Genomic DNA, 17,854 nt, shown 5'->3' on the forward strand with positions numbered 1-17,854 from the left:
AAAGCATTCAATAACAAATGACTAACTAAATCAAGGGGAATATGATTTTCAAGCAAAGACAACCAGGGTTATTTATCACCGTTTGTAGGGTAAATACATATTTTTAAAGTACTTCTACTTTACAAAAGTACATAAAGTGTACTTGTGTACATGTCAAGTTCAGGGTTTTGACATGTAATTAATAAATATCCATCATTATGCATCCCCACTTCGCATAAAATGTTGAGAGGAGTAGAACAGACACCTTTGACTTCGAAAGAGACTTTCCACGGTTCAGAAGACAAGATGCTCAGACAAATACACCAAACGGCAGCGTTCCCCAATGTCGCTCCTCTTTACAACGACCTAAAAAAATCTAAGCGCATTTCATGTTTTTCCAGAAAATGCTACGGTTCTTTCGTTGTTAGAATTATTTGAAGCTGAATTTGAGCGAGCCTCAAATATATATGTAGTGTAAAAGAAACAAGCAGCTTTTCAATGAGAGGTGCCCCCGCACGCACGTATTTTGTTTGTAATAAGGATCAAAGTTTTATTTCCTTTTTAATTATTTTTCATAAAGTGAATGTGGCCCCATCATTCCAACCCCAGGAATATTCTTGATCCGCCCTTGCGACGCAAAGCAATGCTTTATTTTTTCATAAAGTGAAAGTTGCCCCATCATTCCAACCCCAGGAATATTCTTGATCCGCCCTTGCGACGCAAAGCAATGCTTTATGTTCGTCTATTGGTGCATGATTTTGTTACATTTATGTCAAATATTTACCATCAATAAAACTGTCATCTATAAAACCACAGATAACCGAACATGCATCTAAACCCTATGAATGGTCAGAATGTTGATAATTACACGACATTGTGTAGACCTTGGTTTGGAATTCCAATGTAAGTAGTAACACCTGTACAAAAACCACAGAAAACACAGAACATGGTCAGAACACGATGATCCACTGTCTTCTGACTTCTAATGGAAGGGTATTGTGGGCGCTACTGGCCTTATACAGCGTTATACCTGGAGTTATTACAGGTTTGTTGATATTATTGTTACTTATTATTAATTCTAGCATGAAACTTAATTGTTGACTCTTTGATCTGTTGAAAGTAACCAACTTTAGTTCATTAAACCCGCATATTTTTTGCTAGTTTATTTTAGCTGCCCGAGAAGTTGGGTGAGATTTGGCGACAAGTGCTACTTCTTCAGCAACAATCAAGCTTCCTGGGCATCTTCATCGGTAAGAATTCTGATTTACTAGTATTTCTTCTTCATGCTCATAAGGCTTAATGTTTTGAACATATTTTATTGACCATCAAATGAGTTAGAAATAAGTTCTAACCCCCACCCCCCGAGTAACGCACGAAAAGGAAAAGTGGATTATTCAAACTTATTTAATTTTTAAAAAGTTGTCAATTAATTTATTTTAAACATTGAAAAAATCATCAATGGATATTTTTGGTCAGTATGTGTGTGCCGAGTTGGGAGGGACTCTGGCCCATCTAGAGACGAAGGCAGAAAGTGATTTCCTGGAGGGGATTGTGTACAATGAAGGTAAATAGATATAACACTTATAAAATACCAGTACTCTATTACAATAACAACAAACTTGTAATAAAGATTTAAAAATGAAAAGATGTGTTTGTGAAACGCTATGCGCCCGGCGGCAACAAAGTTACAAAAAAATATTTTTAGCATATAGCTCACAGTCAAGGTCACAAGGTCAATGATATTAATGTTATTTGAAAGAACTTTAGTAGTGGAGTATGCATACCAAATATGAAGTCTATATCTCCTATGGTTCAAAATTTCTGGCAAAAGTTCGAAAATAGCTATTTTTAGCATTAAGGTCACAGTCAAGGTCACAAGATCAATGACTTTGGTGTCATTTGTATGAGCTTTATTAGTGAAGTATGCATACCAAATATGAAGTCTCTATCTCCTATGCTTCAAAAGTTATGGCAAAAGTTTGAAAAAGCTATTTTTAGCATGTAGGTCACAGTCAAGGTCACAAGGTCATTGACCTTGGTGTCTTTTAAAAGAACTTTATTAGTGGAGTATGCATGCCAAATATGAAGTCTCTATATCTCAAGGTTCAAAAGTTATGGCGAAGGTTAAAGTTTTCAGCAGACAGACAAACAGATAAACAGACAAACAGACAGGACAAAAACAATATACGCCTCGGATCTAACGATTCGGGCGCATAAAATAAAAAAAAATCATGTTAGTAACTACGTTTTACATTTCAAATCATAATCACCATTCATATTAAATCGATGAATCAGCATTTTTATCTCTCTCTCAACACTGATGATCGGAGGGGAATATGAATCTTTATTTTTATTTTCAGCCTACATCGGGTGCCTCAATGACGGACCCACTAGGCTCTTTGATGGAGATTTTCACTACAGTAAAGTAATGACCAATAAATTGTGCATACAAAAATGCAGACAACAATACTTCAAGTTTGCAGGAACACAGGTAGTAAAGAAAACTAAGATGATCTGTTACTTCTGTTAATAATGAACAATTTTCAACAATTACGTATGCTCTTTTATATCAAAATATGCGATGCAATATTTTTGCTTTAGTTGTACGTAAGACATTATTACTGGAAACTCATTGATGGTCGTCCTCTTTTCTTGTAGTATTTTGGACAGTGTTTCTGTGGTAACACGACGTGGGACAATTTTCGAAATCATGGCCAGTCCCCAGAGGAGGAATGTAAACTGCCTTGTTATGGAAACAAAAGGGAGAGCTGCGGAGGACATTGGAAATTATCCGTATATTTAACAGGTACAAGTACTAACTTCACAATTAGGTTAAGAATGTATCTTGTCCGTGTATACTTTACGATATTCATTCCATATTCTTTTTTAAAAAAAACCTCTACAATGCAGTATTTAGATAATCTGAAACATGATTCTCCAATATCTTTATTACCGTCTTCCTTGGAAGACGGTATTGTATAGTTGAAGTTTTTTACAGTCTTCGGACTATGCACTTCCTCTCTTTTGTGATTGGTAGAAATTGCATGATGAGAAAATTTTCAATTATTTCATTGGTTGAAATGCTGTTCAGGGCAAGGGAGATAACTTTCTGATGGTCTAATTTTCGTTAAAATTAACAATTTTGCAAGATTTCCAATCTTAAAAAAATGACAAAACGAACAACAAAATCAGCAGTAATTATTTCTTAATAACATGATATTTTTTAAATAAAAAGGTCTCTTTATTTTCATTATAAATAAAATTTGATAGTTATTGCTTGCAGGCTTTACAATTTGTTATTATTCTTTTCCCCTTTCTTGTTTGAAGAGTGAATGGGAATCAGCCGAGATTTGCCGAAAGCTCTCGGCCAGTCAAAGTTTACGGAGATGACCGAGCGACAACCGTGGTAGGGCTAATGCCCGTAAAAAGCTAATACAACATCAAGAAATTCAAAAGAATTATACGGCCTGTTAAGTATAGATCTGTTTACTGTTTAAAATTGTTGCTAAAGACGGTAAGCTTTTTTGAAAAGCTCTACTTGTACTTTTCCTCACCCTTAAACTGTAGCCTAGATGGAACATCATTACCAAAAAAGACATTTCGTCACTATGGATTAAAAGTACTAGTATCTGTAGGTATCAGTTGGATGTTGAAATCTCGCATTATACGGCTTAGGGACAATATGAAATCAATCTATCCTCCCGTTTCCAATAATTCAGAAGTGAAATAGATCACATGTTTAATATACGCATTGTTCCCATATAACAAGTGACAATGTTGTCTTTGTAAGACTCGTGAATTTATTCATATTTTAAAAGAACTTTTGATTTATTTTTATTGTTGATAATCCAACAAATAATCAAAGTTACTTTCAAATGAAGGATTTAAAAAAAAAATCAAAATATCAACAGTACTTAGAATGAAATTTGAGGAGCACTGTGCAGCAATACTAGTGTGTCCGAGAAGTGATGTTCATTAAATGTACTTACTTAGGCCTCTTCATGCCAGGTGGCACATGAAAGAGCCACACAGTCCCTCCACCCGATCCTTTCCTTTGGTTTTGTTTCTATTTCCTTCCATATTCGCCTAATCTCTTTCAGCTTTCTCTCCGATGTTCTTCGCCATGTTGTTTTTGGCCTGTCTCTTTTTCTCTTGCCACCAGCCATCCAAAATATGCTCTCCCTGGTGATGTTGTGCTGGTCTTTTCTGATCACATGACTGATCCATCTCCATTTCCTTCTTACAATTTCTACCACAATGTCTGGTCCTAAATATGGTTCGAGGCGTCGATTCACAAACACTCTCAGTTTCCTTGCAAGGTCTTTTCTGAGCTTCCAGCATTCTGATCCATATAATAATATACTGATTTTACATAACTACTGAAGATCCTGAGCGTTGTCCTAATGGTCATATAGGATGAGGTCCAAGCTGGTTTTTTTAAGATGGCAAACACATGACGTGCTTTGTTGATTCTTGATGTTATGTTCCCGTCAGTACCTCCTGATGTTGTTACAATGCTGCCCAGATATGTGAAGATGTCTGTATCTTTGAAATGCTCTCCATTTACTTGTACGGAGTTGTTATTCCGTGAATTTATTATCAATATTTTTGTTTTGATTAAGTTAATGTTTAAGCCTAAATGTCTAGATGTTGTATGGTGTTTGGTTGTTTTCTCCTGGATTTGACGATAGTTGGATGAGATGAGACATAGGTCGTCAGCACAATCCAGGTCATCCAGTTTGTTTTCTATTCTGATGCCATTATCCTTATCTCTGGTGGATTCCCTCATGGCCCAGTCTATGACCACTAAGAAGAATAGACATTTTTCTCCACACTGATGTCAAGTTGTGCTTTGTTGTTATTGATTTTGATATAGGTGGGTGATCTAAAATGTTCTGCCCATCTTTCCAAGACGTCTTTGTCCTTGGAAAGGATGTCATACTGGTCTTTCACAACTTTTGAACTGTTGGTAAATTGTAAGATATCAGTTTGGTGATTTTATAGAGTTCTTGAATATTTCCAGTCCTTGCTGCTTCTTCAGCACTACTCAGATTGTCTTCTATACGCTTTCGTTTGTATCTCCTCCCACTGCTTTTGACCTCTTTATCCTTTTCCTTGTACGATTTTGATAGGAATTCCTGCTCTGAGTTGTCTTTGCAGTTTAGAATCTTTGATTTGATCTTCTTTCTCTCTGATGAGTCTATGTATTAGGTGTTAGCCACTCTCTTTTACACTTTTCCTAAATCCCAGTGTCTCAGTTGCTGCTGAAGCTAGACACTTTTCGTAAATGTTGTTTCCATCGTTCATTATCTCTAATGCAGAAAATCTATTCCTCAGCTCCAGCTTAAAGTCTTCCTTTATCTCAGGTTGTTTAAGTTTGTTCACTGCAAACTTCCCCCGTCCTTGCACTTTCCTCACTGTTCTTAACTTAAGTTGTATTTTGGCACGTAGGAGTATGTGATCACTGTTAAGGAGGCTAGGGGGTCAACAGATTATTTCTTTAACCACCAGATATAACTTATTTTTTTTTAGATATTACATCTTAAGCTGTCAACTAACATTTAGCAAAGAAAAATTTCATAAATTTTAGTTTTAAAATTTGATCATTTTATTGTATCTTTTTATGGAGCTCTTATTCTAAAGGAGATCAAAATAGTCTAAAAATGGCCACGGCCACCCAGCCTCTTTAATGTCTGCACCTCTTTACGTTCAGGAATTTATGACTGATCTCCTCCATCTCTTGTTGATCATGATGTAATCGATCTGATTCTTTGCTCTAATATCTGGAAAAAATTTGGTATACTTGTGAATGTCCTTCTGTGCAAAGATGGTTTTACAAACCACTAGCATATTCATCTTACAAAAATCCATTATGCGTTCTCCATTTTCATTGATGCTTCTTTGTCGCTGTTATCACTTCCAACTTTTGCGTTCATTTCTCCCATAACTATCATCATATCTTGTTTGGAGTTTGATGTAATATACTCTGCAGTTGGTTGTAAAAAGTATCATTTTCGTCATCATTTGCATCATAAGTTGGTGAGTAGCACTGGATCACACTGATCTTGATGTGTTTTGAATCGAACCTAGCATACAATATTCGGTCGTTCACTGGGTATCACGTTAGCAATGTCTTTGGTGTTTTCTTGCGCATCATTATTGCACCGCCACTCTGGTGATATCTTGATCCTTGCCTGAGTATGTGATGGTCCTTCCACTAATACATTCTAACTCATTTTCCCCGAGCCTGTTCAACGAGCTTCACTTATACCCAGAATGCTGCTGTAATAATGCCTCATCTCTTAAACAATCTGTGCTGTTCTGCTCCTTTCAAACCTAGTCCACACATTCGATTCTGCTATGACGATGTTCTTGTTTGGTCTGAGAGGGTAGCTTCTCAGTCTAGTAGTTCTCTGCTGATTTTCCTGACTGGACGTCATGCTCTCGTTTCCGATGTTACCCACTGAAGAACCAGGTGATACCTTTCTCCGTGCGTCTGTTTCTGTAGTCAGTGTTTGCCACAGGAGGGGTGGATTGCCCAGTACTCCAGGCGTAGCCCCGTTAGCCGGCTTAACCCGTTTCCACCTACGACAGGGACGTGGGGCTTAGACTCATCAAATGTGAATACTTAAAAACTTCATCGAACTTTTTTGAAAATTTGAAGCTACAAACACTTTCAATAACATGAAAATCAAAAAGCAAGTTTTGAAAAAAAAAAAAAAAAAACTTTTTCCAGATAGAGTAATATCCAGTAATTTTGACATAGTAGAAACTGCTTTTTGAATAATAAGAAAAACCTTATTTTTCATTGATCATCTCTTAGAATGTCTTGTTGAAAAATATTCTGACTGTACGAACACGTGCTGCAAAGTTGATATCAATACGATGCTGTGGTTTCTGATTGACAGTATCTATGTTGTTTTGAAGAAAGAGTCTTCAATCAGTGGGATTTCCATGGTTATCAACTGCGTCTCAATATAAGCTGAGAAAGTTTTGTATGCATATGAAGCAGAATTTATTCAGAAACTTATGCATGAACAGAAGAAGTCTTTTGCCGTGGATTTCAATAAAGCATTTTAATATATCCAAGAAAGTCTACAATTACAAATCCGCGAACAGGCACAAAATACGGACAAAAAAAATCCAAAGATGGCACAAGGAGCCCGTTTTACTAAGACCAAAAATTCAAGTTGATTGTGAAATTCTGCAAAATTGATTGTTCTCTTTAAAATTGCTATTACAAACATAAATTACTACATTTCATTGAAAGAAAAAATAAAACCATCACCGTGTAAAGGGGCACATGCGGGGTTTCGGTTAAGTAACATGTGGTTGCAACTCCGAAGCGGTGATTTTTTGCATTTGGAAAATATATTTGTAACTTTCTTTGCTAATGAATTCTTTGGAGCCAAATGACTTGCACAAGGGTTGTAAGAATGTATTACCTACCAATTTAGTGCAATGGGCTGTTTGAAAGCGTTACTGATTATGCTAACACTTCTGGACAGTTCAGTCGACTGGAAAAAGTTGTGGTGTCGCTGATATTCTTTGCTCTTTTATTTTCAAAAACGGACGTTTAAAGCTCATTTTAAGGATGATAGATAAAGATTGATACAAAAACAATCCATGCAAACTTTTTTCTCCTTAAACAATCTCAATTTCTGTAAGAAATATAAACTTTTGTGACCAAATTCTAATGTGCCTAACGGGGTTTCAAGGTTTTTAACATAGGGGGTTTCAACTCAAAGGTTTTTTCTATGTTTAAATCTTTGTTTTCTTTCAAGAATATGGATTTCGTCCATTCACCACGAAGAAAAAGTGAATGGTCATGTCTTGTATTAGGCAAAAGGTTTATTTATCAACTAGATGAACAGAAATGAATGCTCACTCAAGAGGCAGGTTGCCTCTCCTACACAAGAAAATAGATTTCCCTGTCGTAAATGTGGGAAGGAATTTGCACGTAGCATGGGGGGGCACTTCTTCAAAGCATAACTTTTTTCTATTGAAAATCTGCATTGAACCCTCCCCCTTCTGTTGCAGTATCGTCAAATAAGGGTAATGTAGTACATGAATAAAATCTGGCACTGAAAAAATTGAACCTACCCCCTCCCCCCCCCCCCCCCACGCCTCCTTCAAATAAAAATCTTTTCGAGTTTGGACACTTGTTTTTCTTTTTGTTTGTTGCAGGGATTTTTGGTAAGTATTTTTTTCTCTACATCTTTTTTTTTTAAAAACAAGAATGAGTTGTCCCTGTTAATGTTCCTCTCGAGCTTCTTTAACAGATTTAACATTACAACCTCCTACCCAGATTTTCTAAAAGGAAACCCAGTTCCATGTTTATGAGACGCAATGTGCCTCTGATGTGAAACTGATTTATTTGATTGAACGCCATTTTTTACATACACGTCTTCAATGGCGTTGTACAGTAACTGTAAAAATTATTGACATAAAATATATAAAAAATATACATGGAGAGCAACGGTTAAAATAAGTTCCTTGAGAAGGGATTTTTTAGATTTGTTTTTGAAATCAATAGATTTTTATTGTATAATATGCAAAGGTAGTTCGTTCCATAAATTTTGGTGCGATGGTACTAAAATTCTTGTTGCTGAACTATTCATGTCGCTGAACTTTTTTCGTACCTTCAATGGGACTGTATAACTGGGAAAAACGCACATTTTTATCTGAATTTTGTTTTGACAAAAGTTTAATTAAATGTTCAAGTGACTGGACAACTAAACAGTTACACATAAATGTCAGAATTTTGAATGGTATCCTAAATTTGATATTGGAATTCTATCAGCATTCAAATGCTATAAAACACACCAAACCTTGTCACTGAGGGATCGAATACATAGTAGGAATTCTATGCATTTTCAACACTCTTCGAACACATACGGCTCTTACATGTACATCTTTTGAGCACAACAGGTCTGAAAGGCGCTAAATTCAGTAGAAATAATAATGAAATTTACGGTTATAAAGATAGAAAATTAGAGAATGCTAATATAAGCATTGGATTCTTATTTTTGGATGTCGAACGTCTTATAACGTGTCACTTGTTATCATCCTGCGATAATTTATCATAATAACACATTTTAACAGCAAAATAAAATTTTCTAAAATGCAGCTCTTATTGCTTTAAATTTTTAGCATGGCCTGGCACTATAATACAACCGACGATATCAAAAAATAAGAATTTGAAATGCTTACGTCTTTGCATGCAGGTGAAAAACAAATTTTTTGCCTTCCATATATCCATTCACTTTTTCTTCGTGATGAATGAGCCAGGAATCCATATTCAAAGATTAAAACATAGAAAGACTTTTAGTTGAAACCCCAAAAGGGTAGGTTTTTCAATGAAGAATTTCAATAGAAATAAAAGTTATGCTTGGAAGAAGTGCCCCCCCCCCCCCCCCCAATCAACCTGCCTCTTGAGTGAGCATTCATTTCTGTTCATCTAGTTGATAAATAAACCTTTTGCCTAATACGTGACATGACCATTTACTTTTCTTTGTGGTGAATGGACAAAATCCATATTCTTTAAAGAAAACAAAGATTTAAACATAGAAAAAGCCTTTGAGTTGAAACCCAGGGCTATGTTAACAAACCTTGAAACCTCGTTAGGCTCAGTAGAATTTGGTCACAAAAGTTTATATTTCTTACCGAAATTGAGATCGTTTAAGGAGAAAAAAGTTTGCATGGATTGCTTTTGTATCAATCTTTATCTATCATCCTTAAAATGAGCATTAAACGTCCGTTTTTGAAAATAAAAGAGCAAAGAATATCAGCGACACCACAACTTTTTCCAGTCGACTGAACTGTCCAGAAGTGTTAGCATAATCTGTAACGCTTTCAAACAGCCTATTGCACTAAATTGGTTGGAAATACATTCTTACAATCTGTGCGCATGTCATTTGGATAATTCATTAACAAAGAAAGTTTACAAATATATTTTCCAAATGCAAAAAATCACCGCTTCGGAGTTGAAACCACATATGTTACTTAAACGAAACCCTGCATGTGCCCCTTTACACGGTGACCATGGTCATTCTAATGTTAAATGAAATTAGAAAGTTATACGCAGAATTAATTTTTGGTCTTAGTCGTAAGTTCTTTTGTAAACAGGTGCCTAGAAGGGGAAGTATCCCTTATTGACTGGTACGCTATTAGGTCTAACAATTGAAAAGACACACGTTAGCTAGATGGATTGAAAAATTAATCGAATTCAGAGCTTGCTCTAGAGTATCGAATACTCTAGGAGACAGTTACTCCATATTGCAGATACGAGGGGGTATTAAAAAGTTCGTGGACTAGCGCCATAAAATTAAAACCGCTTTAGGTACATCAATGGATTTTGAAATACTTAGTTAACATAATCTTTTCTATGTATGAAATAAACCACAAATCATAAATAAATTTTATTTTTTGATAAATTAGTAATGTTTTTGTAAGCAATGGTATGTCAAGGCGGCGCAACCTCGAAAACGACGTTTTTTCAACCTAAGTGTAACTGAGAAAAACTCTTTTGATATGATCATTTGACATCCAAATATTCCGTTAATTAAGGTATGTGTCGGGACAATTGTTCCATAAAATATGAAATTTTCACTACATTCTAAGTTCTATGAAATTTTATCGTAAATTTTACACGGAATGTCCAAACAAATGAGGCCTTGAAAATGACGCCAAAAGGTGGTAGGGGTTTCTGTTTCCAACTTTCTATTAAGTTTTGCCCCTGAACAAACGAGTGTAGACCTAACATATGTTGAATCTGGCTACAGAGAAATAAAATGCATCAAGAGTACTTGTCTTTTCATGTCAAAATAGATTCAAAGAGTAAATGGATACACAGTTAATGTCGATTTGCAGTCAAGGTGTGAAAAATCAATCACGTCAAAAATGACGTTGATCATGTGTTGTAGATATTGAACACCCAAAAGCAAAATATGCCGGTACAATCAAGCGCGGATCGCTCCCCATGTATTAATCCATTCGGAATATTATATTTAATGAAGGCCACTGTTCATGACATTTTAAAGTCATATAAACAAAGCGGGTTTAAGTCCTTACTCGGCTCCAGGGAATCTCATCAAAAAGTGTATGAGGTAGAAGAAGCGGACATTGAAAAAACAATGACGTTATCGGACGTCATGAAAATAAACGATGATAGCGCCGGGTGATCACATAATGTCGTTTTAAATTTATAATAATTTGGCAAATAATAAACGTATCAGGCTAAAATTTTCAACATTTCTTTATTTTGTGTTGTTTTATGTTCCATATACATTTTGAAAGCACAGACTACATAGTACTAATTTTATAGCCTCAGTCCACGAACTATTTGATAACCCCTCGTATAAGCGGAATATCACTAAATAGATAAAGATGTTCAAGACTGAAACGATTATTTTTGTAATAAGTCATCTAGTTTTTCATCAATTTAGCTTTTGAGCCTCTATTTTTGGTAAAACATTTAAATATGAACAGATGTGGCAATCTATGGCAGACTCTATGATGTATTAATTATTTCAAGTCCACTATAGGATATATCGGGTCGACATATGAATGAAAGTAATGAAAAAATTGTTCATGCACAACGCAAGAATCCTTGTAATGTAAACATTGAGAGTGTTTTTGTCTAGAATCAGGATGGTTTTTAACAAATTGTTAGTTACCAATCACAAGACATACGAAAATTTGTTCGATTTATTTTTATTGAAGAAGCAGTTATGTATGACATCAAGCCTAGCTTTTATTTAGCTGCAGATCTGTAGCTCTCCGAAAATTATATATTGATAGACCGGAGACTTCAGAAACAGAGATTTAAATTTTTTGAAAAAACTGTATATTTATTGCGCACAAAAAAATGCGCTCGGTTCTCGATTTTTTTCTCCATGTTTTTTAAAATTGTAACCTCAAAATATTACTAACCGTGTGTTCCTAACATATTCTTTCACTCTTTCCACAACAAAATATTCCTCATTATCGTTGTTAACAGTCCTCCTAGCCCTGATATTGCAATCATCGAACATTTCGCTTGTTTATACTGCCATTTTGGTTTCAAAGATAATTCGGTCCAATATGCTTCGTTCAGACGTCAACTACGAGAGAACTTGATAAAGGAGAGAGGAATTTTTTGAAATCTTCCATTTTTGCAATTGAGGTAAGAATTTGGAAGAATTAATAAAAAATCGAGCGCACTTTTTTGTGCGCAATAAATATACAGTTTTTTCAATGGGTGGCACTGTAGCTCTCCGGTCTATCAATATTTTTTTTTTCGGAGAGCTACAGATCTGCAGCTAAGCTTTTATTGTGAGGAATGATTGTATAAATCTACGAAAATCGTATGTTGGATGATACTGATTTTAGAAAATGTTGATGATAAATTTTTTAAAAGTTCTTTGGCGTTTTTCAGAACCCACGCATCTGATTAATAAATCTTCTAGAATTACTGTAACACAGAAGTGTCTCATTTACGGGGGTTAATTTTTGTGAGGACTAAAGGTGGAGGTTTTGAAGTATCTATGAATAAAAGCTTATATTGTCAATATTGATAAAACGCCATCGTTATACATAGGAATTGAAGGCCACATCACGAAGGCTGTTCTTTTAATGTAGAAGGTTTTGAACAAAGTCTGCATATAAAGTGAAAAAAAATTGTTTTCATACTAAACACCTGCTTTCCGGTGGCTACACTGGATACTGTCAAAACGGAATTCTAGAATCTTTTAGAATTCAAATTTAGAGTATTTTAAATTTTTTAAAATGTCATCTTCCCTTACTTATGCAGCAATATACCTTGAATTCATCACCTGCATACGGAGTTTATACATCTCAGTTGAGTCGATACGCAAGAACATGCTCTACATATGAAGAATTTTTAGAACAAGTTGCAAAAGCAAGAATATCAGCAGTCTCACTTAAGCTCATCATTTCATAAGTTCTTTGGTCGATGCAATGACCGTGTCAGCAAATACATCCTATCATTAAGTCTAATGCTGACTGACGTTTTTCATACTTATTGTTAGACCAGTAATTATACACTGAATTGTCAGCGGATTTTTCCGTTATTTCCCGATCATGACGAGGAGCACACGGCGGGTGTGAACGGTCGGCGGGGGATGCTTCTTTCTCGTTTTCTGTATTTACTGATTGAAAATCAAATTATAAGAAATGAATTAAATAGCAACAAACGCTACACTGCTATAACCTGGGTTGGAGCAGTTTACGCTTTCTTATAAACAGCTTCGCGGTTACTTTAAGCGTAAACTTGATTATCCGTGGATTGATTGATTGTATGTTGTTTAACGTCCCTCTCGAGAATTTTTCACGCATATGGAGACGTCACCGTATGGCAGTGAAGGGCTTCAAATTTAGACCTATACTCGGCACTCAGGGCCATTGAACAGTGAGGGTTCTTTATCGTGCCAACGCCTACCGCGACACGGGACCCACGTTTTTTAAGGATAAATAACACAAACAAACTTTTTTTCAGAAATCAGCATTATTTCTCATAGATTTACATTTAAATTGACAACCTGAATAATGTTTACAAAGTAGAGTGGGAGAATTTTATGAGATTTTGTCATAAAATTAAAAAATTGTGCAAAATTTTGTATGGAATTATATATAAGGCAAAATAAAATCTCAAATCTAAACACCAAGGAAAACCTACGATTTCTTTATATTTCAGGGATTTATTATTTATATCAATACAAATCAAAATCAGTCAAAAAATATATATCAACCCGCGCATCCATTTTTTGTTTGTGGTAAGTACCCTTAAGGTCATATCCGAAAGACTCATGACATTCACTTCTAATGTCAAGCGTTTAGCAAAGGAACAGTCACTACCTATGTTTACGTCTTAGGTTTGACACGGCGTCGCGAACGAGAATTGAACCTGGGCCTCCCGATCACGAAGCGAAAGTTCTACCACTAGGCTACCGTGACCGGTTTCCTTAAGTGGAAGTACATATATCAGAAGAAAGTTAAAAGAATACTGTAAACCAACTTTTATTCGCGTGCGAGAAATTTTCGCGAAGTTCGCGAGAGCCTCGTCATCTGAAATTTTTCGCCGCGAACCGGTTCTTAAAGTCGTAATTTTATGTGTTTATTAAAAAGTAATAAATAGGCTTTCTCGCGAAAAACACATGAATAGTAATTATCCCCTGTAATTCAAAACAAATGATTGTGGAAGTACATATATTAAAAGTTGGTTTACAGTATTTTGAACTGTTTTTAGAGCAAGGTTCAGAAGATATCTTTAAAAATATCCTTTCTTTGTTTCCAATGCAGTATTATTTAGAAATCATCTTTTTTCTATGTAGTTTGCAGACCCTATTTATGGTTATCAAGAAAAGTGAATCCTCATCAAAATTTTGGGGGTAATTTTAGTTTGAAATGCCTTTATACACCCACTCGTCACGCGAAGGCATCTTGAAGGTACTTTGACGTTTCAATGTAAATCCCTGTTGTTTCAGTCCTTGCTTATACGGAAGGTAAATGAACAGGAAAAGGCTTTCTTGTGATTCGTCAAAGCTATTGAAAATAATCCAAGGAAATAACTTTGCATACACGTTTTCGAAAATTGATTTTGCGGAAATGAAACTTTTATTGTCAAAAAATAATAAATTCTAGCTATAGTAAAACTAAAACCTAAAAAAAAACAAAACATGCATTTATTTATAGGCCTTATAATTATTCTCTGAAATAAAAAAAATCGAACATGACAATTTAAAATTTTTAAAATTACTACGTTTGTATGCGCGACCAAGATTTTGTCACAAGATAATAAGAATAATATAAAAAAAAATTTCATACGAAGATGTTTTGATTGTGATATTCTGCATTACAAGTTGTTACATTTTTTTCATTTTACATTGAATTCTACATTTGTTTGAAGAAAATAAAAATATAAATAGGTGTTGAAATTTTGGTTTACTAAATAAACATTAATGGGCAAATCATATAAATGGAACAAAAAAATAAAATCTGTTTATTCTGAAATACATTATATACAATCAGTCATATGTTTATTAGTTATGAATACACAAGTTCGAATCAGCTTCCAAGATGTGGATGGAGCACCAATTGTTACTGATCAGAATTATTTTTCAGTGGTAGTTTTACATTTGCAGGTAATACATGTACTATTAAACGAAAGTGAAATTTTTCTTAATTCTAGTAACCCGCAGGTCATATATACTTGTATGTTCTTCACAGGTGGCCGGAAGCACTGGGTAGGGGGAACAGATATGTTGGAGGAGGGGAGGTGGATTTGGTTTCCAGGTAACACACCTTTGACGTACACTGACTGGCTCTCAGGTGAACCCGACAACCAGCTTCACTCTTCCTTAGAGAAAGAGCATTGTATATCCTTGTCTCCAGGTGTGTACGGATCGTACAAATGGAGCGACGAAATCTGCAGCAAACACTTGTTTTTTATTTGTGAAAGAAGTGCAATAAAGACACGCCATCGTTGACATTATATTTTGCTTTGTAAAAATAAGGAACTTTGACTCATAAATATTTGATTGTCTCGTTACTCATGAGCGTTTAAGATCAGATAGATAAATTTAAACCTCGGCATAGTTAAGAACAAAACAATGATTATTGAGGTAATGTACTGAATATGCTGAATAATGAAAATCAACTGTGTTTGTAATGGGTAGAGAATTTCATCACAGTTATTGCGACTTGACTCTTGACAACAAAATTGTGCAATAAATTCTGAATAATGAACGAAGTTTGTGCATGGGCGTTGTTATAAAGTAACTCTGTGTAGGAGGATAAGTTATTTGCAGAACAATGTAATTTGTTATAAATATGTTAGAAATGTTACATGTATACTTTATTATTCGTAATACTATGGAATGAATATACAGGGGGTTAAATTGAACTTGAACTTGGACATATATATTCAGAATTCTGTTGACCTTGTTTTCAGATTATTATCTAAATTTCCGAAAAAATTCAGTCTAATTTAAGATTTCCAGATTTGATTTTCGTCGTAGACCCCCGGAATTCACAGGAGTAGGAGTTGAAAAAACCTTGAAAAATATTTTTTTGAAAATCTCAATTTTTTTATATCAAGATCTATAGATTTATAAAATCATATTAATGAAACATTCTGCGAAAATATGCAGAAAATGGCAAACATTTGATTATGTTTGGAATATCATATTGTCATTTGTAATACCGGGTAGTAAAGCTATTCTTGGTATTTTATTAGCGCAGAAATGACGGGGTAGAATTGAATTGATGCCTTAAAAGTTTAAAACTGGAGAAAAAAAATCCATATCAAAACATGGGTATTTATCCTATTGATAGTGAGAAAGCAACATGTGCCTTACAAATCCAAATGTATATACATCAGAATTATTTTGTTTTAGATATTCAACTAGGCCAAAAAATGAAGTTGGAATGTAACACACATTGATTGTTTCTCGAAAAAAAATAATAGATAGAATGAAAAAAGCTAAAAATTCAATGAAACAATACAAATCAGAGGCAGAGCAAACACGGACCTCTAAAGCATCAGATGGTGGGATCAGATGCCATTAAGGAGTGAGCATCCTCTGCCGACCCTTTGCACCCGCCAAGTGCTTCATGTCATTAATGGGAAATAACGGAAAAATCTGTCGACAATTCAGTGTGTTAATAATGGCTTAACAATTGGTATGCAAAACGGTCAGTCAGCATTTGGCTTAATTATAAAATGTATTTGCTAACAAGGTCATTGTATCGACCATAGAACTTACAAATGATGACTTAAAACTAGACTGCTAATATTCATGTGAACAAGTATATCACTAAGTCGTATTTTAGCTGACGTGTTTCATACAAATAGTTAAGCCTCTAATCAGGTGTGATCAGTCAATAGGGGATGCTCACTCCCTCTAGGCATCTCGTCCCATCTTCTGAATTCAGATCGCTGTTTATTATTTTCCTCTTTTTCATTTTACGTCGCCGTCGTATTTACATGTTTTATATTTGAAATCCACGACAAGAGACTTCTGTTGTTCATGCAAAAGTTTCTGAATAAATTCTGCTTCGTGTAAATAAGAAAACTATCTCAGCTTCTGACGGGTGGAAGGTATTGATCATGCGCGGATCTAAAGGGAGTCCGGGGGGAATCTTAATCGCCTAATATTTAAAATTATGATTGTGTGTATGCAGATAATTTCAGGTAAAGCAAAGCAGAGTTATCAGCATTTCTTATTAACAAGTAGATCAAATTTACTTGTATACTCTTCAAGGTGGCCGAGAGCATTGGGTAGGGGGAACTAATATGTTAGTAGAGGGGATGTGGATTTGGATTCCAGGTAACACACCTTGATTGTGCACTGACGGGATCTCGGGTGGGCTAAAAAGCTGAGTGGAGTGGAGTCGTGGAGTCATGGAGTGGGGTCGTGGAGTGGAGTCTGTATCATAACAGTACAGGAAGTTTGAGAACAAAACAATTTCTTTTGCATACAATATCTCCCCTTCATTGTCATTTTAGATTTGTTTACACTGTAGCAAGAATGAAAAAAGAATTAAAAGAAGTGTATGTAGACAAAAACTAACGACCTTTAACTGTCTAACAGAAAATCACCTAGAAATGCTTTACTAGGTAATATATAAACACTATCTAAACTTAGTGAACTTTTTGACCTTATTCGCCAATCCCAAACAGGCAAACCTAGCAAGAGGTGTTGACAGCTTTAATATCAAACAGAGAAAGAGCACTGCAGAACTGATGACAACTACATGATTATAAAGGCACATATTTTTAAAAAAATAGGTTTCACTATTAAAGATATCATCTTTGTTGGAATTTGAAGGTCACAATTTTTTTTTTTCTGTATCTCTATCTTTGAATATAAAC

General features: G+C 35.0%; 1 protein-coding gene across 1 annotated transcript; it reads left to right on the forward strand.

Moving 5' to 3' along the window:
• Positions 1-719: 719 nt before the first annotated feature.
• On the forward strand, positions 720-15,725 carry LOC134228730 (uncharacterized). Its single transcript, XM_062710423.1, has 6 exons — positions 720-1,024; positions 1,141-1,229; positions 1,456-1,543; positions 2,340-2,470; positions 2,638-2,785; positions 15,208-15,725. Exons 1-6 carry the CDS (start codon positions 940-942, stop codon positions 15,465-15,467), a joined length of 801 nt encoding a protein of 266 aa, XP_062566407.1. The 5' UTR covers positions 720-939; the 3' UTR covers positions 15,468-15,725.
• The last annotated feature ends 2,129 nt before the right edge of the window (positions 15,726-17,854 follow it).

The sequence above is a fragment of the Saccostrea cucullata genome, unplaced genomic scaffold (assembly GCF_032062105.1).
Source record: "Saccostrea cucullata isolate Sc308-1 unplaced genomic scaffold, CSIRO_AGI_Scuc_v1 ctg276, whole genome shotgun sequence".
NCBI lineage: Eukaryota > Metazoa > Mollusca > Bivalvia > Ostreida > Ostreidae > Saccostrea > Saccostrea cuccullata.

Bases quoted from the DNA above. Each gene is read 5' to 3' on its own strand.
- LOC134228730 (XM_062710423.1), top strand. From the start codon at position 940: ATGATCCACTGTCTTCTGACTTCTAATGGAAGGGTATTGTGGGCGCTA. The intron at 1,544-2,339 runs GTAAATAGATAT...TTTTATTTTCAG, and splicing joins GGGGATTGTGTACAATGAAG to CCTACATCGGGTGCCTCAAT. The intron at 2,786-15,207 runs GTACAAGTACTA...TGTTCTTCACAG, and splicing joins ATTATCCGTATATTTAACAG to GTGGCCGGAAGCACTGGGTA.